The sequence below is a fragment of the Phaeodactylum tricornutum genome, chromosome 1 (genome assembly GCF_000150955.2).
Source record: "Phaeodactylum tricornutum CCAP 1055/1 chromosome 1, whole genome shotgun sequence".
In the NCBI taxonomy this organism is placed as follows: domain Eukaryota; phylum Bacillariophyta; class Bacillariophyceae; order Surirellales; family Neidiaceae; genus Phaeodactylum; species Phaeodactylum tricornutum.
Genome location: NC_011669.1, coordinates 2,013,200 through 2,037,145, shown reverse-complemented (window position 1 = coordinate 2,037,145; position 23,946 = coordinate 2,013,200). Strand labels below are relative to the sequence as shown.

Sequence of the window (23,946 nt, the reverse complement as noted above, 5' to 3'; positions counted from 1 at the left end):
CAGCCCCATGCAACCGCTCTTTCATGTATTTATATCAGAAAGAACCCCGCGCATAATCTCGTCTTGATCCAAATTTGCATTCATATTGCTGCGGTATACATTTTGAGCTTCCCGCAGTTTTTGACGAAGGTGTGCTCGCTAAAGAAAAAATCAAGTAGTTTCAGACCACCACTTAAGCACAATAAGACTGAACCAGCGAGGGGTCGGGCTATGACTGTACCTTTCTGACTTTCGCACGGACTTGTTCCGCAAGTTGATGGACTTGCTTGTTCTCAGACGTTTGGTTATCCGATAAACTCGACGCGTCGACTATAAAGCGCTGCTCGTCCGCAAGAACACTTGCTTGATCGTCAATGAGACTTGCTGTCCGCTTCTGTAATATCTCTGACTGTTGTGTACGCTGTGTAGCCTCTTGCTCTAGAGCTTGGATTTCGCCTTCTAAACTCTTCAAATACAAGTTGGTTCGAGATTGATGGGGGGCGAACAGAACGTTGATGGTCCCCTGCCATGCTTGTTCTTGCTGCTGAATACTGCTGTGAATTTTTGTTGTCGCTTCCCGCAATGAATCCATTTCTTGAGCACATGCGTGCTGCTGGTCATGGATCTTCCAGTACTCTAGTTCGACGCAATGACATTTTTGTTGCGCTCGCAACATGGACTTTCGCACCGTCTCGTATTTATGTGTGTCGTGCTTCAAAACTGCCTTGTAGTGCCTTAGCTCTCCTTCAGCACTTTTCAGCAAAGCTTGTTCGTTTGACAATTGCATTATGCGATCTTGGATTCGAGCCGCAACCGTGGATAAGTTATTGTTTCCCAGGGTATCCGTCCGGTGGGATCCTGCGCCAAAAACCTGTGTACCGCCATGGTTCATTTGCGCTGGGTCATTCGGTTCGGTTGTACAACGACTTTTGTCCATGATTCGTCGGCCGTGTATACTTATTTTGTTTTGGATTTGTTGGAATGTTTGTGCTCCTGAACCATCGATAGAAAGCGAGTTTAGAAGCCAATGCCGATGGAGCATCACTGTCTCCCATAAGAACAGTATAAACATTGCTGAGACCCGGAGATCCATGAAGAAGAGGGATAGAATTTCCTGGGTGAGTTTCCAGTACCGCTACCTGATACTTACAGTAACCGTACAGCAATTTTGAATCTTGAATTTCGTTTATAGCAAAGGAGTGAACATCACGTTTATTGCTACGCACATGATATACTGTAACACTTGTCACATTTTGATTATCACGAACTCCACTAACTGCGTTGCCTCTTTGTTTTATTCTGGTTTATATCTCTGTGGTTTCGTTTAGCTGCCATATGCGATATCGGTGTTCCGGGCGAAGCCAAAGAACAGAAGTTTTGTTGGATGAGATCGCAAAACTCTAAATGCGCGAAAGAAAACAATGGGAAACCATGCCTATGGAAGTCGTCAGCGGGAGACGGTATCAACGATAGTCCGTCGTTGGACGCAGTCCATCGACGCTTCGCAAGCAGACCACAAAAGAAAGACTTCTTCTCTCTTTGTTCCACTGCGCTTGTGGTGGCCCAGGAATTTGCTCTAAGTTGCTTTTTGCTAGCTCGGCATCGTGTCGCACTCTATTTCGAACAATCCCGATCAACCCCAGAAAATGCGTTTACAATCAGTCAGACCAACTTAGACCAAGCGACCGTTGCCATGTCTGCGGCCCTCATGTTGGTGCTGTTTTGCAGTAGTCGCTCTAATACAATTCCGCGACAGAAACGAAGAGAGAAAGCTCAACAGCGCTTGTCGGACGCAATTCTGCTTGGTATTGTACTCCGTCTCCTTGCCAGCGTTTTGCGAACCTTGACAGCTTCTTACTCCTCCGATACTGTCGAGGCCTTGGCCACTACAGGTATGACTTTGCACGTTGTAGCGTGTGACTATTCGTACGCCAACGGCCGACGTCCCCATGGAGAGATAATTCGTCCTTTGATATCGTCGCAACGTCCGGTCTTTCGAGGAGGCACCTTTTCTCTGAATGCGGCTCTGTTTGCGACAACACTATTGGTGAGCCGGGTGGAATCCAATAGCATGGCATACTTTTTAATATCACTTGCAATCGTCATGTTCGCCTTTTACCCCGACGCAAGGCACGCTATCGCCAATAGCTATCCCCCATCGAGGAGCGGTACGTCCGTGAGTTGCTACACATTTTCAACTTCTTTGATATATTCTTGTGATAGCACTTTTGATGGCAATCCCTTTCTGTATTTACTAAATCTGCTGCTTCATTCCGTCTCAACTCCGAAACTCAGGATTCCCGTGGCTAATTACAGCAGCAATCTCGGGCTCAACTTTGGTGTTACTGAACAACCACGAAAAAATACTTTTCTTAGTAGGCATGACATCGCTAGTTTTTGTGGTACCATTGTGGAATTATATCTCTCAGTGCAACAAGGTGTGGTTTCGTGGACCCTGGGACATACCGACGCGTTCTTCAATGAAGTTGGACAATAAATTGTGAGGGTGATGTCACCAGCTCATGCTTGTTCGATTCCTCTTCTAGCCGTCATCAAGATAAAGAATCAAAGACTCTCCTTTCTCTGCGACCTTTCCTCAAGATGGGAAAGAAGGAAGGGAGCCTTCTCTCCGTTGATATTTTCAACAACAGGATTTGAAGTAATTTTCACTTAGTGGAGATTTGCCCCCTTTGCAAGGAGGATCTGTTTCATCTTCCAGTCAAGATGGCACGAAATTGGGTAGCATTTCTCGTCTTTTTGCTGTCAAAAATATTACATGTGATTCACCTTATCAATCCGGTGACAGGCCAAATGGTACAAATGTCCTCCAAAGCATACTGGAGTGAACCATTTTTGTCCCTTGATTAAGGCCGCCTGTTCTCGCATGATGTGTTACATTGTGCTGGGAAAGGAAGTGGTATTTTTAAGAACAATCGTGTTACGGCGAATGACAAATCTCAAACAGGGTTCCAAATGAGCTGGTGTCGCGTTGGCATGTGAAGACAATATGGGTGTCAACAATCATCAGTACAAGGAACAATCGCACATGAGCTATCTAATGAAAGCAGGTGATGTTTGCGTTGGCTACAATTTGAAGGAAACACAATTATCAGCGACGAAGCCGATTCGCTTCGATCTGAATTGAAACTCCTTTGGCGCAACTTTTACGGAGCCGTCGCTAATGAAGAATCTGACGCTGTCAAAAGCGGCAAATGTGGCGCCTTCAGCGCTTGGATGTGGCCGTTGCCGAGACAGCAGCAGCAACTGGTAAGGTTGTCAAACACGCTGTCGAAGCCGATGAAATGGACAAAGAAGATTTCTGCAGGAAGTTGAGGCGGATAATGGCATGCGCTTGAAAATGAATATTTACTAGAGCGAAAAAAGATGCACCAGCCACTATGGGAGTGGAAGGAGACACTACTGAAGATGAAGACGGCAAGGACGATGAAGATGACCCACAGATCACACTCGACGAGTTGCTAGACGGGCTGGTTTGCACCAAGGCCCGGAAATTGACATGGTTGATCCGCAAGTCCTCGATCCACTTGTAAAGGGCGAAAAAGCAGCAAAAGACGGCATTCGAGCTAGGAACATTTGTTACAAGGATGCGGCTGTTCCAGTCTCGAGTGGATGGGGGAATCAATTCCCAGGCGGGTTTGTGCAATAAAGTCGGCAAAAACCTTTCAATATTGATGTCGTGTCCCCAACTTTCACAGTGAGGAGTATGCAGAAGATTTAGCTTGCCTTTTAAGAAAGGACGCATGCCAGTGTTTTTGCCTTTATTATTGCTTTCAGTCGTCACCCTTTACAATTGGTAGAATTTCCGTTGGTACAATTGCCGCAACACTTTAGGCTAATTATTTGACCTAATGTAAGAATGCCATAGATTCTCGACGAAAGCGGATATGCGATCACCGTGTTGTAACATTGTCAACTTTTAGCAAGCGTCTGTCGTGCGTCAGCCTTCGTTGTCCTGGTTGTTTCATCACGCACGCTTACGATTTGATTGTGACACGAAGATAGCGACGCAATCCAGCAACGATAGTTGACTACGGCCAACCAACCGCTGTTACGATGGGAATTATTATCGCAGTGATTTCTCTTTTCCTACTACCTATCGTCCGAGCGCTGTCAAAGACAATGTTGCGCGCTGCCTCATATTTACTTCGTCCACGACCAGTGGTAGCCATGGCTGCTTTCGAAACAAAATCAGTGCCTAACTCGTTGGCAGCGTTGGCTCGCTTTTCGTCAATCGACCATTCCCCCTTGAGTGTCGAGGAAATGCAGTTTTTGCACCACGGAAAGCGCCCGCGCTTTCGAAATTACGAGAAATTTCGTTCACCACGCAAACGGGCTTCTAAACTACTGCACGAATTGAACATCGAAGCCGTGCAGCAATCCAAAGCCAGCAAGCCCAAAGTTTGGGAGACTCATTTTCGAGTGGGGGACGCCATTGAGATTGAAATGGTGTCGGACGGTGGCGTCAAATCGGATGATACCGACCTGATTCGTGGAGTTGTGATTGGAATCACCAGAAGGGCCCTCGACACAACGGTCTTGTTGCGTGATGTCGTTTTCGGTGAGCCTATTGAGCGCCGGGTACCGTTGCACAGTCCGTTGCTCAGATCTTTGAAAGTGTTGGAAGAGAACTTTATTTACAAGGGAAAGCGCAAGGTGAAACGTGCCAAGCTCTACTTTCTGCGAGATCGTAATCCCTTGTGTAAGTGCCGTGTTGGCGTTGAACCAAGTTGGGGGTTTTGTAAATTTCATTTCGACGTGAACTAATCATTCTTGTTTTTTCACAGTGACTCGAGTGACCAAGGCATAAAGACGGATAACCGAATTAGTCAAAGGCGCAATGGCCATTTTAACGCAACTATTTGTTGTTATCTAGGATTTTGTGCTGATGTAAGTTGTGATTGACTGTGGGTAGCAAAACCAGCACACTCACAGTCAGTTGACATCGGAAAGGGCTGGGACAGTCCCCTTGAATTGTCGTTTCCGATTATGGTACAGTAGTCTCCTCCGTCCGATTCTTTGATGTAACTTCCTGGCTGGAATTTATTGTAGAAGAGGCTGCTGTGTAGTGCGATAAGGTCTGACTGGGTGTAATATGCTGTTGATGAAGGTGGTGTGTATCTTGCACTTTGGGAGTAATCGGAATCGTCTTATGGTCTTTTTCGGCTGTTTGCTCAATTTCTGGTACTACTGGCTTTGGATGCTGTCCCAACGGTAAGGTGGACAAAAAGGATGCCCGTACCAGTGCTCCTAGTTCGGCTTCGGTCTTGCCAGTCGTGTCGATGGGATCGTGAACATGTACGTGAAGTTTGCCGGCTCCTGTTTGCACGGGAAACAAGGCGTTGGACGGCATGACGGCGTGCGTGTGCGAAATCGTGATTGGAACAATGGGCACCTGTGTTTTTACCGCCATCGAAAAGAGCCCTCCTTTGAAATCCATGAGTTTTCCATCGCGGGAGCGCATACCTTCGGGAAAGGCCATGATTGGTACGCCCTTTTTCAGCCAACCAATACCATCTTTGAATGTGCGCAGTTGCGACCGACGGTCCTCTCGATCGATGAGAATGTGATTTCCCTGTCGTGGAACAGTGCGAGAGATGTGTATGGATAGAGGAGACAATGTGTGAGTCAACGCACGCAAGGCGGTCGTGTACAGTGTACGATTCCTACGAATACAACGAATACATACCCCCTCTAGTTGTTGTCCAATACATGGCACTTTGCGCAATTCTCCCTTGGCAATAAACTTGAAAACTGGATCTAAAACGGTGCAGATCACCGGAATGTCCAGCCAAGATGCGTGATTCGCCACGTATAGACATGGGCCTTGAGAACTTTTTAAGCGGTCCACATCGCCGGAAAAGGTCGGATAGGAATCTGTCAGTGTGAGCCAGGTTTTGGACCAAATTTTGCCCGTTTTGTCGTAGAGTGCTCGATTCGGATCCCAGTCGGCGTTAATTTTGTAAATAGCTTGTAGTGTACTCATGGCAGCGACCCACAAGGGCCCCGTAAAGACGGAAACAGCTGCGCACCAAAGGCCAAATCCGTTCACAATTTTTTCCTGCTCATCCTTTCCAAGCCGAATAATCGGGTTAACGTCTTCGTTGGGAACAATAAAGCTTTCACTCTGATCGCGATCGAAAGGTGTGGTGGATGCCAATTGGGATCCCCGGGTTTGCCGAGCAGTACAGGTGGAACGTGTAGCTGTGGTACGCCTGTACGGAGCGTGTGTCGTCAACGATCGCGATAAAGAAACCCAATCTAGAATCAGTGTAATTAGTACGCCTCTCAAATGCCTCATTCTATACTCTTGTGCTTGTTTGCACCGTTGGGGTGCTATACGACGAAGTGGTGCGAACCGAGATTCCAGACGAGACCGCCGAGGGAGGAAACGGCCATCCGATTCCCAGACAGTGGTTGGTTGGTTTGCGGAAACGAGGGAACGACGGATGCTGCGTATCGTTCGACTTGGCACCTTTTTCTGGCACCCGTGTCTTCTTACGTTGGCTTGTGTGTGCGGACACTTCAACAATGAGCGCGTGCGTGCAGGAAAAGCATGTGACTAGTTTCCGGGTACGCCCCCCCTTCAAATATCTCTTGTCTGCACACGTCATCCACCTTGGTCCCGGATGGCCTTTTCTTCGGGACTTGACATGGATCCTGGTCGGACTCGGATAGGATATCGTCATGGACGGTAAAACGCTTTGGCCTTCTCGTTTTCAAATATGTTCAAATATTGCACACAAGCGTTCATAGCAATATATGGAGAGGAAATGTGATCCGTTTTTGTTATGTTCCCTTGCAAGTGAGCCAATGAAACGGACCGAAACAGGACCCCGTCGAATGGGCTTACTGTCAAGCAGGTAGCTTTGTCCAAACCCCGCAGGTGTCGCGACAAATCACGACAATGACCTCGAGCCAAAGTCGTATCCACGCCCAAACGGTGCTGGACGAAGACGAGAGTAGTGCGGACGATGGCAAGTATCCTACCGATTACCAAGATATCGACAATGTTTTGGAGTCGTTCGAAAAAGAAATGGACGCTTTGACGCGACCGCTAGATCAGCAGGTTTCATTGCGTGAGCGGGTGGCACAAGCCAAAGCGCAGCGAATCTCACAGACAACCAAACCAACGGTGACGACGACACCCATTTCACAGGATAACACGACAACGAGGGAGACGCCGGTAACAACGCAGAACCGTTTCTTCTCGTCACCGCCGCCGGTGGAAACTCCAGCGCACAATCGTTTCTCGCACTTGCCGGATCTGCCGACCACACACGATGCGACGCGAGAGGAAATCTCGGAAAGCCCTTTTCGTTTTGTGTCTCGGTCGAAAAATTCCAATGCAGATCGCTCGGAATCATCCGACTGGAAACGAGGCGTGTTGGATTACATGCGTAATGTTCTAGATCAACAAGAAGCCGCGATGCGATGTCTAGAACAGGAAAAGACGGACACGAAGGCCCACTATCAAGCACGCGTCCGCCAACTCGAGGACGAAAACCAACAATTGCGTCGAGCTCTAGATCAAACACAATACGACCGTGACGCACTCCGGAGCGAGCTTGACGCACGCGAGAATTACCAGTCCCTGCCCAGGCGCTATCAGAGTCCCTCACCGCCACGAGATTCCAGGTACCAACAGCGATATCCCTCCGAACCAATCCGAACACCCCCACGCAGTGATCGCAATGCGAACAGCTTCCACTCACCTCGTTTTTCGGTACGGCGTCAAGAACGAGATGCGTCATACTATTCCGAGCCGAAGCGTCCTTCGGGTATGAGCAGGTTTAGTCCGGGTACCAGGTTTGTCGCCGAATTAAGCAAAATGATGGACCTCGAAGTTGGCCACCACGCCCCCTTGTCCCTCATTGTAGATCGCGAGCTGGATCGCCAATTGACGAAGGCCCCTTCCTATTATGAATCATTTAAGTACTAGAATGTGTCGATCTCGCTACGCAACTTATTGAGAATGAACGGATGTTAGCACGATGCGATTTACAGTCTTGTTATAATTCCTTTCTAGCGCTAAAACGCCCTTCCAAACAGTGCCATGTGCGTTGCGTCATGGCCGCTATAGAAACATTTCTTGCCTTGGTGCAAACCTTGCTTGTTTGCGTCAAGCGGGTAGCATCGAATAGTAGCCTTGCATTCCTCTTTGATCTTGTTTTCGTTCTCGGCGTCACACTTCCACGGCACCAAGAACAGACCCTTCCCAGAATACTCGGACGCCTCGTCGGCTTCCAAAAACGTTCTCATTTCTTCGTATGTCGTGTCCGTCGTAATTCCATTGGTCAATCTCGCTTTTGCCGCTTCCAACAAGTCTTGCTGCATACTTTTCAAGCCGGCCGTTGCGGATGCCGCCGCTTCGGACAGCGGAATCGTTTGCTTTTCGTCAGCATTCTCACCCGCACGGTACTTGAAGACGCAGACGTTGTTGCGAACGTCTCGTGGTCCAATTTCAATACGCAGAGGCACACCTTTGCGTTCCCATTCAAAGAACTTTGCACCACTGCGGACGAAATCACGATCGTCCACCTTGAAGCGCAAACCTTCAGCTTTCAAGCTTGCCGTCAATTGATTCATAGCAATATCCATGGCTTGTTTCGTCTCTGCGTCGTCCTTTTTTGGAGGGATTGGGACAATTATAACCTGAGCTGGAGCTACTTTCGGTGGTAAGACCAAACCAGCGTCATCCGAATGCGTCATGATAAGAGCACCAATTAATCGAGTGGAGGCACCCCAGCTGGTCCCCCACACATCTTGCTGCGTACCATTCTCGTCCTGGAACGTCACGTTAAAGGCCTTACCAAAAGACTGCCCCAGAAAGTGCGATGTCCCGGACTGTAAGGCCCAACCATTCTGCATCAAGGCTTCAATTGTATACGTATCTTCGGCGCCTGCGAAGCGCTCCGATGGACTCTTCACACCGCGTACTACCGGCATGGCCAGCAAATCTTCGCACAATGTGGCATAGTTATCAAGCATAGCTTGGGCATCCGCAATGGCTCCATCCCGTGTCGCGTGGGCTGTGTGTCCCTCCTGCCACAAAAATTCAGAAGTCCGCAGAAACGGTCGGGTCCGCATTTCCCAACGCATTACGTTGGCCCACTGGTTGATTTTGAGTGGCAAGTCACGGTGGGAGACGATCCATTTGCGGAACATGTACCAAATCATGGTCTCGGAAGTGGGACGAACAATGAGGGGGTCCTCGAGAGCCGCTTCGGGGTCGACCATTAAACCGCTGCCGTCTGGGTTAGTCGTGAGACGGTGATGGGTGACTACGGCGCATTCCTTGGCGAAACCGTCAACATGTTCGGCTTCTTTGGAAAGGAAGGATTGGGGTATGAGCAAAGGGAAGTAAGCATTTTCGGCACCATGTGCTTGAATTTTGGCGTCAAGCTCGGTACGAACACGGTCCCAGAGTGACATGCCCCACGGCTTGATTACCATGCAGCCACGAACTGGTGAAGTTTCAGCGAGGCCAGTGACGCGAACGATATCGTTGTACCATTTCGAATAATCCACTTCACGAGCAGTGATAAAATCAGAATCATCGTTCTCCCTCTTACCGGATTGATTCTGTTGCTTTTTTGGCTGCGTTTGGGCTTTCGGTGCCTTTTTTGGGGGTTCGAGAATAGAAGGATCAAGCTTTGCTTTGAGAGCGAGCAATTCGTCAATTAAAGGGGCAACGGTTGATTTGTCTGCTCCAGATTCCTTGAGCGCTCGAATCTCGTCTCCTTTCACTTTGATCTGCTCTTCTACTGACGCCTTTGTTTCCTTGTTGCTGTCCGTTGACGACGAAAAGAGGCGAGAGGGCATCGCATCGGGGTCCCTCCGGGAAATCGACACACCGACAGCGTGCCCCCGTGTGCTCCGTCGTAGACCATTGCTTTGCGTAATCGCCGCGGCATAAGACCGTCCCACGGGTCTAAAGGAAAAAGAACTCACGGGTCGGAGAACGAACAATAGAACCGAGACAGCCATTGCGATAAGAACCAGCCGCCGAGGTACAAGTAATGAATTGCCAATGATTGCCGCCATGAAATCAAAAAGACAAAGGCACTTGGATCAGTGGGAGGAAAAGGAAAAATCTTCCGATGTTAATGAAAAGCCTTCCTATAATTTCAAATTCCAATGGCTTCTAAGTTAACCTAAATGTGAGCAATTGGCGTCAAGTAACCGTCACTTGCCAAAAGGACGGTGTATCCTGTTTCCGAGGAGCAAGTACCGTCCAGTCCGTCCGATGAGGTGAGTCTGATGTTTTCTGTCAGAGTTACAGCTATAGGACGTGCGGTGGAATGTCAATGCAATCATCACTCCTCGTCGTCATGATAAGGGCGGATAGGGTTACAGACAGACGAATCGTGATGGTTGGGACGTTCGAAGGAAAATGGATCGAGTCTTTCCGTGATTGTTTCCTAGTAAACGGAATATGGAGTTGTGCGAGTAGATGAATATGCATTGTCAATATAACTGTGAGCTTGCAGGTAACTTTCTGTTATTGGTCGAACCGAAAGTCACCGCTAATGCCGTATGTGAGATGAGTTTGAAAGCATTTTGCGGTTATTTGTTCCGTTTTGGGACTTTTTAGTTATATCCTGGTATACGGAAACGTATTTTCATTCCAAATCACGAAAGCAAGCCGACAATTGCGAAAACGTCGGGATCAACGACAACAGTCTTGCGGTGTTCCCTTCTGGGCGCATTTCGTTCCTTTCCTCGTTCCCCGCCAGGATGCCATAGTGGGGTGTTGGGTTGCGAGCTGCGTCACCTTACTGTTGGTTACTCATTCTTTCTGTTTCTTTCGAGTAAACACAGACCAACACAATGTCGGTGACGGATCAAAAATGTCTCGATCTGGAGCGGTATCGTCGTACAGTTGCGACTAGACCCGAACGTCGTGGCATTCCTTCGTCCACTGCCAAGTCGAGCCTTCCTGGTCCGACCTCGGCGTCCTCGAAGCCGTCATCTTCGACGAAATCGTGTTCCAACAAAACCGTTTCGACTTGTGACGAACTAGAAGGGCAGCTAGAAAACACAAAGCCGCAAACCCCACGGTCCGCTCCGACACCCTTGTCCCGTAAAATACGTCAACAGATCCTCAAGAGCGACAAAACACCGTCCCCGGCACCTCATACTCCCCATGTTTCTTCGTCTTTGACGCGTGCCACGGCTTCCTCAGCGGCCGCTCGGCGTGCTCGACTGGAAAAACATCGCAACATCGTTAGTCATCGTACTACGCTTAGTCGGGACTCCCGTTCCCAACGATCGTCCGTCACGGCCGGGACTCCCGTGAACAACGCAGCTGCATTGCCAAACACGGCCTTTTTCACACCTTCTCCTCGTGCTGTCTCAAACTTGAGTCCCAAGGACACTCGAGGAGTACCGAGGCCGGCCACCACTTCCCGCAAGACTACCAGGCATGCGGGTAGTCCGAATACGAACGAGACACAGTTGGTAGTGTCCGGGTTTACGGCGACCCCAAATAGAACTCGTGCTACAAAGTCTCCTCGCTCGCAGCAAACGACAAATAGTGCCCCAACGAATAGCATTCGTGACGGAAGAATTAGCAGCAGATCACCCCGAGCTGATCGCTTGACACCCAGTCATCGCACTCCTCTTCATTCTACCACACGGGATACCAACCAACAGCGATCTATCAGTAAGGACGATGAGCAGCCTTCGACACGCCGCAATCTCGATAAACGCTCGGCGCGACTAAAATTCGCCGACGAATTTGCCGGTGAAATCAGTCGTTGTCGCGCACTCACAGCGAAATTAAAGGCGATTCCCAAACAACCGGCCGCACCCGACATTCCCGTCTACATCCGCAAACGGCCTATCTTCCCTGACGAACTCGAGAATGGTGATTTTGATGTGGTAGAGAAACTGGAGGACGGAATTGTCACCATTTACAAAGCGTCCATGCAGCCCGATATGAGGACTAAAACGGTACAACCATTTTCGCTGGCATTTTCGCATGTATTTGATGAAGTTGCCAGCAATGAGGACATCTACAAAACGGTCGTGCATCCGTTGGTACTGGAAGCCCAAGCCGGTGGCAAGTCCACCTTATTGTGCTTTGGCCAAACAGGATCGGGCAAAACGTACAGCATGACTGCCATGGAACGGTTTATAGCAGAGGAGTTGTTCCTATGCAATCGTCAAGAGCCACAGTGCGACAAAGCAGAAGTAGTTTTACAGTGTTTGGAATTAAGTGGCAAGCTATGCCGAGATTTGATTGGCAATTCGGAGGTTCGTGTTATGGAACAAGGTGATAATACGGTACACTTTGTCAATGCCGAATCGGTGTCAGTAAGCTCGGTGGAGGATTTGATGCAAGCTCTAGCCCAGGCGAAAGCTCGCCGTACGACGCAGTCTACCGAACGCAACGACGTTTCGAGCCGCTCGCATGGTGTTTGTCAAATTTCACTCAAGACAGGAGGCCGTTTGCTGTTGGTGGATTGTGCGGGTACCGAGCGTCGTCACGATAGCCTTTATCATGATCGTGCTCGTCAAGCCGAAAGTGCCGAAATCAACGCAAGTTTGTACGCTCTCAAAAAATGCCTCCGAGCCCGCGCCGCTCGAGATGCCCACGTGTCGTACAGATCTAGTTTACTGACTCGCGTTTTGCGCGATACTTTGGAAAATCCCAACTCCAAGCTGGCAATCTTGGCGACGATTGCGCCAAACGGAACCGATTTCGAGCACTCGTTTGAGACGCTGATGGCTGTGGCTCAGTTGTATAACACGACTTGTGAAGCCGGTCCCGTGCGAACGATAAGAACCGAATCGGCCGAGTGCCGAGCTGTGGCCCCCAAGAACTGGACTCATGAGCAGCTTGTATCTTGGATGAAGCAAAAACGTCTCTGGAATGGGTGTGATCAGAAGATTTCCCCTGCTCTGAACGGTCGCCAAGTGATGCGCATGTCCAAAATACATTTGCGCAACGCTTTTTACGAAGATTCGGAATGGCAAAAGGCCGATTTGCTGTTCAACTTACTGCGGGCCGAGACGGACCGGGTCGCACGTATGGAACTTAAGCGACGTATTTCGTCTAAAGCAGTCGCTTCAACTTGATTCCCTATTGCAGACTGTTGTACCGAAGTTCATGAGTAAAAGTCCTTATTAGAATTACGAAAAGTAGTGTAGTTCATAGTTGGTGGCCCCTATTCTTGCTGCGTCCGTGGCCAAGTTTGTTGGCTTCGTTAAAGGTGCCCTTCATCTTTTCGGTGAGCCGACCAAGCATGTTTTTAAATTTGCCATTGCCGTGTTCATGCGGTCTTTCCGGCCTGCTATCGTCGTGCTCCTTCAGCAGATTTCCCATCAGTTCGGCAATTTCCGGATTGTCCTCAACTAGACCTAACCCTTGGAACACTTCATAAGCTTCCGTCCAACACTTTTGGGCCTCTTCTTCACTCCCTTGCATCTTGTGTACGTTGCCCATCATGAAGAGTACATTGACGTAGTCGCCATCCTTTTCCGTTTGGCTATTCTTACGAATGCGGATGAATTCCGATAAAAGTTGCAGTGCACGATCCAGTTCCCCCGCACGAAATTCTAGTGTCCCCATGTATTGGAGAACGGCCGCGACACTTTCATCATTTTCACCGAAACAGATGGTACGAATCGTCAGGGCTGAGGAAAAAATTGTGAGTGAGAGGACAAATGTTAGTGTACTTCTTGACTGCTCGAAGCCACGCCATGGATCACTGAAACCAACCTTCTTTGTAGCATTCCTTGGCTTCTTCTTTCTCATCTATATCGCTGTATACATTTCCAATCGCAATCAAAGCGTCGGCTACCTTTTCGTGTTCGTCGCCGAGCTCAGATCGTCGGATTCGAAGACATTCTTCGTAGCACTCTATAGCAAGATCGTGCTCTTCTTTTTCGCGGTGAACATTGCCAATGTTCTTTAGCGTCTCAGAGACCTTTATCGAGTCCTTCTGGAGTTTTCTGATCTGTAGTGCTTCCCACAACAACCCGAGGGCCTCATCCAATTCACCTCGTTTGACCTGTAAGAAACCCATCATATTTAATGTGTCCCCAACCTCATTCGAATCTTCGCCAAGATGCTTCGTCCGGATCTGCAAAGACTCATCAAAAAACGCCAAGGCGCGGTCGGAAGCGTCGTTTGCTTGGAGCGTAAAACCCATACTATATAGCGTTTCTGCCACTGCCAAGTCTGTAGGGCCGAGACGTTCGTGGCGAATATCTAGCGCTTCAGTATAATACTTCATAGCGTCTTCATATTCCTCAAGATCGTGCATGAGATCGCCGAGCTCCTGTAAAACGGAAGCAATCGCCTCGTGGCTATCGCCGTGAATCACCTTCCTTATACGAAGCGCTTCAGTGAAGGCAATCTCAGCTTTCTTGGACTTCCCTATTGATCGAGCAAGGGCCCCGATACGCTCGTGGGTCACGGCAACTTTTTCGCCGTCGGGAAGCCGTAGCTGACGAATCTTGAGTGCCTCTTCCAAACATTTGAGAGCCTTTTCCGGGCGGTTGCGGGTTTGATGGACAAATGCCATATTGAACAGCGTAGCGGCGACATCTAGATGAACAAATCCAAGGACTTTACGTCTCGCTTGAAGACTCTCTTTGAAGAGTTTCATCGCCTTCGTCTGTTCACCATTCAGTAAGTAGACGCATCCGATCAGGTGCAACAGCGATGCCACCTCTTCCTTCTTGTGAGACGCCTTTGTCACCAAGACTTGCAGGGCTTTTTCGTAGCACTCTAGACCTTCTTGTTGTTTTCCGCTTAAAATAAAGAGCACCCCTTTGATCGTAAGCACCTCCGCGTCTCGGCCAGATTCGCCGTCTGGGTCAAATTCTTTCAACCGAATAGCTTCTTCAAAAAGAGCAACGGCTTCGTCATTTTTGCCCTGGTCGGATAAGCAATTACCGGTGTGGTGGTATAACGTCGAGAGTTCCGGATGGTTCTCTCCAAGATCCAATTGCTTGGAACGCAACGCATTTTGGTAGCACTGAACGGCTTCGTCCAACTCTCCTTTGCAAAAGTGGATGTTCCCCATATTCTCAAGGATGTCGCCTATATCAATCCGGTGATGACTTGGTTCAATGTGCATGACATCCAGAGCCCAGTTATAGCTTTCCATCGCTTCGTGGTAGTCGCTCATTCCAAGAAAGATATCTCCAATCCTTTGAATAGTCTGAGCGTATAGAATGTGTTCTTCTCCATGTATAGCCCCTCGAATCTTCAAACATTGCTTCAACGAGCCGAGAGCTTGCTCATACTCGTGTGTTTCTGTATAAACGACACCAATGTTGTACAGTATACCGGCGACAAGCTCAACCATACCGAGCGCAGAAACAATAAGCTCTTGGCTTTTTTCCCAATGCTCAATTGCTGTATCCCAGCACCGTTTCTCAGCTAACGAAAATCCGATTTCAAAATGTGCCCGACCGACTTCCACGGCTTCTGGAGAGTTTTCTTCTGAAATGTAGTCATCTTCATCCATGGTGAGCTGTCTTCCTAAAGCGTGATAAGCTTTCTTTATTGTAGCTTTTGGATCAAGTTTGTTCCGACCAATAGTGCGGTGCTCTACCATTGCGGCGAAAAGGGCCTCACAATCCATGATGTGGCGTCGTGTACCGTTTTCGCGCCCTACGGCAAAAAGCCTCCCACGCACGAAACTTTCGTTTGAAAGTAAGTCCGCGGCCTCAGTCAAGAGCTGGCCTCTAATCAGATGAGAAGGCATCAATTCAAGTGCATAGTCAAGTCCTGCTCCGGGAGCATCTCTGTCCCAGTATATATTTTGTGCCATGTACGCTTCCCCAAGAGCTCGATTCCAGCGCCTCTCAGCATCTCTGGTGATATCTTGGAGTGAGAGGTCTTCTGAAAGTAAGTACTCACCGTATTCTTGCTGAATGATATGCATGATTTGTAAATATTTCTCTTCAGTCTCTTCATTTTGTGATCCGTTTTCAACGGACTCGGAAAAAGTAGAAATTTCCTTGAAGATTCCAAGAGCTTTCAAAGCCTCTGGTATTAAATCTGTTGCTTCATTTTTTTGACCACAAAATAGACTACCCTCTTTAAGCAAGCATTCCTCCTCGAGCTCCAAGATAGATTCAAAAAGAAGCTTTGCTATTTCGATGGGAATTATCGGTGACGAGTCTGCAAGCGCGAAATCAGATAATAGTTTCTGATCGCAAAATACCAGCACAAATGCTGAAAAGCAAAACTTGATAATGACTGTTGGTTCGCCATTCATTGAAGGGGTAAGACTCATGTTCAAAATCTCGTACATCATATCAGCATCCTCCTGGCCTCCCGTTTTTAGAACATTTTCCATGGATTTCACAACGTCCTCATGAATCTCTTCTACGCTACTAACCGCGCCTGCAGTCGCATGTTTGAGATTTAACCAGCGCCCAACGCTTTTCACGGCCAACGGATGATTTGCGCATTCGAGAACAACTGCTCTGGTTTCCGGAGACCCTGCCATTAAAGAGTGAGGCAGTTTCCCCGACTCTTGGATCAACAATGTAATGCTTTCAGCTTCGTCAAGCATGTCGACCTCAATCGTGTCCGCCGCAGGGAGAAGATTCCGGCATCTGCTTGTAATTAAAACCACGCATGCAAATTCTTCTTCATTTTCCTGGTCACCTTCTACAGGAGAAGGACCGAAGTCAAACCAGTCAAGATCAGGCTCGAAGCAAACATTATCCAATACAATTAGTACATTTCTGTATCGGAGAAATTCCAGCATAGTCTCCCGCACAAATATCATAAATCCTTCTTCACGCCGACGCCGTTTAGCTTTTGATTCTCCAGGAGTGTTAAGTAGCTCTGGAAACAGCGGTTCATCGTGTTCATCGACACCAAGTTGTGCGACCAAATCACGCAAGCACTGGACATATCTTGTGTAATTGAGCTCCTTTTGACCTATATGAAGCCATGCAATTCCATCGTGAAAAAAGCGGCGGACATCTTCGTGGTCGGCGACCATGGCGGCAAGAGTAGTCTTCCCTACTCCAGCGACTCCTAGTGCATTTGGGTCGTACAGAATTTCAGGCACCGACGAGATCGCAACAAGATTGGAAGAAGAAGACAAGCCTAGGGGATTCCTTACATTGCTCCGGACGCTTGCAAAGCGGTCGGTCAGTTTCGGGTCAGAAATTGCTTGAATTGGCATTATCCTTCGCATCACGCTTGCAAATGTACTCAATCGAGGCAGAGGGTCCCCCGTGATCTTCTCGAGGACATGTATCGCCTGTTCTGGTGTAGGCGCCAAGCGATCATCAGGACTGGGTTGTAGACTCTGTTCGTCAAGGATTCCTTGGTCGATACCACAAATGTGCATCAAAGTAGTTGTGTCAGGGCACCATTGATCAGTGCTAATCATGACCTCGTAGCAGATCTGACGAAACATATCTAAATCATTCGTTACCTCCAATGTCTTGAATTCTTCCTCATGCCCGGTCGTTTCCCATGCATCCTGCAATTGGGCAGAAACTTCGAAGTCAGGTGTGTCGACATCACCGAAAATCGACACAACCTCGAGAAGATCACGGGCAAGTAATTCAATAAGAGTCGAAAAAGACGTGTTCGATCTCGCATTCCACTCTTGCTTCTCCCCTACTCGATAAGTAAGCTCGCACAGCAAGTCCACTATAAAATTCATTCCGTACAGGAAGTCATTCATTTCTTCGTCAAGTTCTTCTTCTAAGAAATGTTGCAAGATTGGTTTCAATTCGGCGAAGACATCGTCCAAGGTGGGTGCAAAACTCAATACAACTTGCAATGCACTGATCGCTGCGGCGTCTTTCTTTCTTGCAAAAGTTGATATGAGTTCTAGTTCGTCGGCGAGCTGCAGGAAAATACCTACCAGCGCTTCAAAACCATATATTAACAATCGTGGTGTCGATTCGAGGTCAATATCAGTCGACGATGCCTGATCGCCAAGTTTGTGACCTACTTCGAGCCTTACGATTGCATCATTGACATTTGCAACTAGATCAAGAAGCTCGGTACTCTTGAATTTCTCGCGTCGTCTCCTCTTCTTCTTGCTCTTTTCGTTTGGGCTTCTAGGACTGCGATTGAATTCGTCTCCTTCGTAAGGGTACTGTGGTGCATTCGCAAGTTTTGACATTTGCTCACGCGAATATCTGTTATATTGCTTAGATGCAAGAGCGATGGTTTCATTTTCTTCTTCCGCACCAGATACAGTAACAGGAAAAATCTGTGGAATGTCTTCAAGAGGAGAGCTGGGTGATACAATGTTTAGCGCGTTGGCTGATGTCCGCTTACCGAGATTTCTTCGCGAGCCTTCCCTCTTAACACTGTTCTCAATACCAGTAGAATCTTCAACGCTACTTCCACCCCCCAGTAGCGACCTCTCTCCATCATGATGCACCCTCGAATCGAACTTCTGACTGTAAGGAGAGCCTATCACTTCGCTTGTGCCAGAATAATCCGGCGAGCTTTGCTCAACACTATGCTCTGTAATTTTTCCGAGAGGTTCGTCCTTCGAGAGCAACGAACCGCCAAAGCTTTCATCAGGATGAAATGAACCCGAGCCGAAGACATCTCCGAAGGGGTCTGTGTTGTCGAACGTGGATGCAAAACTATCACCAAAGCTGTTTTCGAAACCGACTTCCAAGGTGTGAGCAGAACGAAGAGAAGCCTTGCCATGAGAGTCGTCTATTGTTGAGGCTTCGCTGACGCTTAGTGTTTTGCTTATTTCGGAATTTCGTGAAAAGTCATTATCGAGCTTTTTCTGTTCATGTCCGGGAAGGCTTTGGTCGATGCCTTGTGGTAACGCGGTACCAAAATAAATAGCGTGGTCTTCATTGTCTTCCTCAGTTACTCTTTCGGAAGCAAATGATTGACCATCACTACTGCACTCTGAGCAACTTCGCTGTTTTTCACATGTCGTGTTGGCACGATTGATTTCAACGCGTTGGGTGTAAGGGCCGTGCCGATTGGATTGTTGCGGCTGAGATTCTTCATAAATAGATCCTGATTCATATTCGTCCGTCTCCGAATTTTCCTGAAGATCCTCGATTCCTATGGAACTTTCATTGCTCCCCGAAGAATCAGCGACTTTGATGTCGTCTGCAAATGAGTCAGTGTCTCCACTGGAACTACAATCTCCGGAAGCGTTGGTAGGAACATCCTCCTGATACGGCAGCTTACTCTCGACTGCGGATACCCGCTTTGCTGGCTGAAAGTCATTGACGTCGCCTTTTGCTAAAAACCCTGGACCGCTACTTTTGTTGGCATTGTCGCCACCTACTGACGCACGTAATTCTTTGGGATGAAATCTGGTTTGAAATGGATCCTTTGCTGCATATGTTTCGCTATCCGAATCGACAGCAAATGAAGGGGTGCTGCTTAACGCAGAGTTAGCAAATGAAGACTGAAAGGATGAATCCTTCGACGATTGAAATCGATCCTCGTCAGCTCGCGCTGTCTTCAGTCCATATACCTTCCGTACTGGGTCATCCTCAGAACGATTGCTCGTGTAAGATTCTTCCGCGGGTGAAGAACCAGTGCACGAGCTGGAATGGCTGACAGAGCTCTCATCGCAATCTGATACACTGCGCACTCGTGAGTCGTGAAAGTCCTCGGCATATGTAGAGATCATCTCGTCCTCTTCCCGCTTCCTGAAATCATATGATTGATCGTCGCCTGAGTAGCTTCCCGTGTAGGATCCATCCTGGATTTCCTGGACCAGATTGTTTTTAAAACACGGAGATCTCGACGTATTGTCCTGGTCACTACAATAATGATCATCACGCCCATCTGATTCATAGGATTCTTCCGCTCCAGAATGCGACACAGAAGCCTGTGAATCGTATGAGCGGGACCCTAGGGAGCCAGCTTCAGAGCCAGAAAAGTAGGAATTCTCATCCGAGAAGGACTTTGAAGTACGGGACTCGTATGAACGCGATGCAGAATCATAGGATCCAGACTCAAATGAATTTTGGGATCGCGACTGTTCCGAATTGTAGGACGTTGATTCACCGCTATATTCTCCTTCACTAGAAGCATCCTTATCTACCAGATGTTCAGGACTGGAAGGCCGGCTTTTGGGGTCCAAGGACTGTTCTTCAGACGAGGAAACGCTCTCCGAATACGACTCATCGGAGTGAAATTCGGGGTCGATTAGGCCCTCAGCTCGTGATGATTCGCTTACGCTATGTTCACTGCTGCTACTTCCAGTGTCCTTGTCGTTGTCGTCGTCTCTCATGGTGGATTCTCTCTCATTTGTAAGACTGGGACTGATCGGTGACGACTACTCTTAAACGGGAAACGGATTTGGGTGCACCGAGGTTGGCTCTTCCGTGACAGTCACAGTCATCATGGTTGGGCCTACTTCTTGGCGGTCCATAATTACCAATAAATAAAATTGTCGACGCTAATTAGCTTTACATGGATTCGTCTACTGTCGATATACACACGGTATTCAAAGGACTCGGTGTATCAGTGACAGGCTCTCTCTTTACATTGGAAGAAACTCTGTTCCCCTTTCAAATCTTCCCAAGACATTTGTAACGAGTTTAAGGGTCGGTGGGCGTGTGGCAACACGCAATCATAGGCAGTCAATGTGCACACTACGGTGTCGTTGCATTTCATTCTCGACTCTAGGTAGATGCAGAGACAGTGCATATTGAACGAAGGCCCTGGCCGAAGTGGAACGCATCAAGACCAGAAAAATATGTCCTGTTAGAATTAGCATCTGCGTTGCAGCTGGGTGCACCAAAGGCAATCGTCCAGGGCTAGAGCTCTCTAGTTCAGTGCACTCCAACCGACTGAAGGAACAAAACTGAACCTGTAGTCCAATACGAATGGCATAGATGGCGAACCTCTCTTACGTATACGACGGTAGAATGCCTGGAAAGTGTGGGTACCATGTGGCATGCCTTGTTGTAGATACCTATAGCTTCTATTTGTACGAGTCGCAATTTGAATTATTGCACGAAGCGGGTCTAATTGCGGCGTAGGCAGTCTCGGTAGCTCTCAACAATCTACCCTGCACGTTAGCAACAGTTTCTACGCGACGATTGGTTTCAGTTCTAGCAATACGGACTATGATCATAAAGAATGGTTCGCTTACTAGAATTCATCGGACGCCATATGTTCCGTTTCTTGCACCCGCTTGACGAATTCTTCCTTTTCGACGCATCCTTTACACTCGACACCCCTATCGGCCAAGATTTGTTTCAATTGCTTGACCCGCAGTTTGTTGATATCTTTGGTTTCCATTTTTTCCGTTTTAACGGGGAACTTGACGGTGCATATTTCTGGATTTGATTGGTTGATGCGTTGGCAGGTTTTCAGTGCCGTCATGCCGAGGGAGAAAGGCTGCGCCACGTCCCTTTTGATGGGGTCAATGTAGTAACAAATTTTGCGTTCGCGCGCGGACAAGGTATCCCGGGCGCAGTAGGCACCGAGTGCCGCTTCAATGGCCGGCTTTTTGCTGGCGTCGGCTTTGGGAATCGTGGCGCGCACGTCCTCCATGACCTTGACGCACACTGTGTGTATTCGAAAAGACGCAGTGTGAGTGAGTCTATAGAATCGGCGACCGAGTCACGACAAGGTAACTAACTAGTCTTGTAATACCGACACGGAGACGAACGCCATGATGCGTGCGGAAAAGTTGCAACGGACCCAACAACGTTGCTACGGAATGTTGCAATGACCGTGGCGTGCGACAGTACGAGCCAGCCTACCAGTAGTCGTTACGGACCTTCACAGTCATTGGCGGCCCAGCCGATGGTCAGAGTCGCCAATAAGGCAACAATGGAAAGGAGCTTCATGCTACCGAATGGTGGAAAAGGAGGTTTTGGGAGGAGAGAGATTGGAACGGGAAACGGGTGTAACGGTGCGTTTCTGTCGTGCTGGGCAAACTTGTGGGCGAGAGGAAGGAACGCGGTGGTGGGTGGTGACTTGCGTCGGGGTGCCGTGCCGTGCCGATTGGTTTGTGTTCCCGACCGGTAGAACGCAATGTTGGCGTGACTGCCGTTTTCCCCTGTGCAGGAAGGAGTACCACGTGGAAGTTTTCAGAATAGGACGTCTGGGAACAAGCAGACAAGTATGATTGGATAAGAATTCCGTATTCTCCAACAAATCATTCTGCACGGTGTCGCACATTTGGGAACAGAATTTCTCTCTGCGGGAGGTCGTGTGCTTTCTGTTCTGTTAGTCGAGCTAGCTAGCGCTTTACAGTTAGAATTAGTGGTTGTTGTTACTTACGCTTAGTCCTACTCACTGTCATTCCCTATCAGTCTCACTCGACAAGGTGACCGGAAGAAGCGACACGAAGGCCAAGGTTGTTTCGTTGGCAAGAAACCTACACTCTTCACACACGCACACAAGGAACGAGAACAACAAAGCTTAGTACATCATTTCAACCCTTTTCCATTGACTACTTTCTGGTCGATAGCTAGCACGCTCTCGAACGAAAGTGACAACAGGAATCCTTTACGTTACTTCGTCTCGATATCAGTCGAAGCCTTTCCTTCCTCTCTACACTCCTTTGGGGGGGGTCGTCCTCCGTACACATTTGCCCCTAGAGCGCCTGGTTTGGAACTGGCCTCGTTTCGTTGCGTTTTTGTTTGATACGTTGTATTTGTTATTTTGGCTCCACCATGCGAGTTCTATCGCTACAGCAATCGTATTGGTTGGGACTCGCCGTCGCGTTTACAACCACACCGCACGTGACGGTGCTGGCGAACACGCCAATCCGTTCCCGTCGGGGTTGGATACGTACGATTCCCCGAGGCGGAGGGCGACCGGATCCAACCTTCCGTGACACTACTGTCCCGGAACAGACTGCCCGTACGAGCCTGACCATTGCACAGTACGTAGCCGCGATGGAACAAAAGGACGCCATGGACCGGTCCCAGGCCGATCAAGATCAGGAGGAACGCCACGGGGATGCCTGGTATACTCGGAACAACCCTCTGGATCGGGAAAACGCAGCATCGCGGTCGGAAAATACCGACCACGGATTGGCGACGGACAAGGACACGGCAGCCGTTGGAGTCAAAACACTCTCGCACAGCAGCACCACGAAAGACAGCCATCATAAAAAATCCAACGCGGTCGGTGACCCCGACGGCGAAGGATCCGACGACAGTGATACGGATGCCACGGAAGATTCGGAATGGGACGAGGAACTGCAAAACTTGAACCTCATTCTGGACCCCACGACCCAAGTCCAAGTGGAAGTTGAGCTAGTGGAGGACGAGGATGAAAACAATACGGCCAACGAGGGGAACAACCGCGACAGCACCGTGGTCGCGTTTGAAGACGATGATGATGATGACGACGACGACCAACTCGAAAAATCGCCGCGTGGTGGAGGCGTCGGTGTTCGACTCGGATCGCGCTTGCACCGGGGCCGCTCCAAATCCAAGACCGGTACCGTCACCGCTTCTTCGCGTGAAACAGCAGCGGTAGATCCCCAAGAAATGCTCCGAGCGTGGCAAACACACCTCTACGTACCCCCTTCACCAGCGGCGCTGGCTTACTTGACTCTACACTCTCGTAGCTGGGACGCTGCATCCAAATCGCGCCTCGATCGGCGAACTCTGTATGCTTGCTTGTTGATGGAATGGCTCGGACTGCATACCAGCCTCCGCAAATTCATGCACGCTGATACGTCACAGTCCCTACAGGCAGCTCTATCCCTCGCTTCGCAGCCACACTGGCGTCGCTCCTTTCCCCGCGTCAACGGTATTCGTCTCTATCAAGGCGACGGCAAAAGTGCACACACCTGTACGCTGGCAATGCAAGAAACGGTGGCGCTCGCGTTGGTACGTGTCTACTTCTACGGTCACGGGTAATCTATCGTCTTTGTTGCACTTTTTGTTTGCTAACGTTTTGCTGGTGGCAATGAACGCACCATTCAACAGGCACATTCCTTGGGTGCGGGTATGGTTATTTTGGACGATGCCGTACTGTCC

At 48.9% G+C, this 23,946-nt stretch overlaps 8 protein-coding genes across 8 annotated transcripts; 4 read left to right on the top strand and 4 right to left on the bottom strand.

The window, feature by feature from the left end:
* The first annotated feature begins 1,307 nt into the window (after positions 1–1,307).
* Positions 1,308–3,709, top strand: PHATRDRAFT_43101 (predicted protein). Its single transcript, XM_002177393.1, has 4 exons — positions 1,308–2,147; positions 2,275–3,047; positions 3,077–3,251; positions 3,353–3,709. The coding sequence occupies exons 1-2, from the start codon at positions 1,364–1,366 to the stop codon at positions 2,481–2,483; spliced, it is 993 nt and encodes a 330-aa protein (XP_002177429.1). The 5' UTR covers positions 1,308–1,363; the 3' UTR covers positions 2,484–3,047; positions 3,077–3,251; positions 3,353–3,709.
* Positions 3,710–4,416: 707 nt separating this feature from the next.
* On the top strand, positions 4,417–4,692 carry PHATRDRAFT_9259 (predicted protein; the record flags this gene model as incomplete). Its single annotated transcript, XM_002177392.1, has 1 exon — positions 4,417–4,692. A coding segment is annotated over one exon (276 nt), but the record flags the coding sequence as incomplete, so codon positions are not given.
* Positions 4,693–4,824: 132 nt separating this feature from the next.
* LPT1 (1-acyl-sn-glycerol-3-phosphate acyltransferase) lies at positions 4,825–6,399 on the bottom strand. Its single transcript, XM_002176857.1, has 2 exons — positions 5,687–6,399; positions 4,825–5,572 (listed from the first exon to the last, which is right to left on the bottom strand). Exons 1-2 carry the CDS (start codon positions 6,296–6,298, stop codon positions 4,985–4,987), a joined length of 1,200 nt encoding a protein of 399 aa, XP_002176893.1. The 5' UTR covers positions 6,299–6,399; the 3' UTR covers positions 4,825–4,984.
* Positions 6,400–6,904: 505 nt separating this feature from the next.
* PHATRDRAFT_43098 (predicted protein) lies at positions 6,905–7,939 on the top strand (the record flags this gene model as incomplete). Its single annotated transcript, XM_002177391.1, has 1 exon — positions 6,905–7,939. The coding sequence occupies one exon, from the start codon at positions 6,905–6,907 to the stop codon at positions 7,937–7,939; it is 1,035 nt and encodes a 344-aa protein (XP_002177427.1).
* Positions 7,940–7,982: 43 nt separating this feature from the next.
* On the bottom strand, positions 7,983–10,261 carry PHATRDRAFT_43097 (predicted protein). The gene has a single exon (XM_002176856.1). The coding sequence runs from the start codon at positions 10,042–10,044 to the stop codon at positions 8,029–8,031; it is 2,016 nt and encodes a 671-aa protein (XP_002176892.1). The 5' UTR covers positions 10,045–10,261; the 3' UTR covers positions 7,983–8,028.
* Positions 10,262–11,817: 1,556 nt separating this feature from the next.
* pT-KIF12 (kinesin family-like protein) lies at positions 11,818–12,729 on the top strand (the record flags this gene model as incomplete). Its single annotated transcript, XM_002177390.1, has 1 exon — positions 11,818–12,729. A coding segment is annotated over one exon (912 nt), but the record flags the coding sequence as incomplete, so codon positions are not given.
* Positions 12,730–13,113: 384 nt separating this feature from the next.
* PHATRDRAFT_43095 (predicted protein) lies at positions 13,114–20,225 on the bottom strand (the record flags this gene model as incomplete). Its single annotated transcript, XM_002176855.1, has 2 exons — positions 13,114–13,641; positions 13,727–20,225. 2 exons carry the CDS (start codon positions 20,223–20,225, stop codon positions 13,157–13,159), a joined length of 6,984 nt encoding a protein of 2,327 aa, XP_002176891.1. The 3' UTR covers positions 13,114–13,156.
* Positions 20,226–21,091: 866 nt separating this feature from the next.
* Positions 21,092–22,129, bottom strand: PHATRDRAFT_32237 (predicted protein; the record flags this gene model as incomplete). The annotated part of the gene is made up of 3 exons (XM_002176854.1): positions 21,092–21,510; positions 21,726–22,007; positions 22,051–22,129. The coding sequence occupies 3 exons, from the start codon at positions 22,127–22,129 to the stop codon at positions 21,092–21,094; spliced, it is 780 nt and encodes a 259-aa protein (XP_002176890.1).
* Between the last annotated feature and the right edge of the window lie 1,817 nt (positions 22,130–23,946).

Coding starts and splice junctions, on each gene's coding strand:
- PHATRDRAFT_43101 (XM_002177393.1), top strand. CDS start 1,364: ATGAGATCGCAAAACTCTAAATGCGCGAAAGAAAACAATGGGAAACCA. Junction 2,148..2,274: donor CTATCCCCCATCGAGGAGCG/GTACGTCCGTGA, acceptor TCCGAAACTCAG/GATTCCCGTGGCTAATTACA.
- PHATRDRAFT_43097 (XM_002176856.1), bottom strand. CDS start 10,044: ATGGCGGCAATCATTGGCAATTCATTACTTGTACCTCGGCGGCTGGTT.
- LPT1 (XM_002176857.1), bottom strand. CDS start 6,298: ATGAGGCATTTGAGAGGCGTACTAATTACACTGATTCTAGATTGGGTT. Junction 5,573..5,686: donor TTGGACAACAACTAGAGGGG/GTATGTATTCGT, acceptor GTTCCACGACAG/GGAAATCACATTCTCATCGA.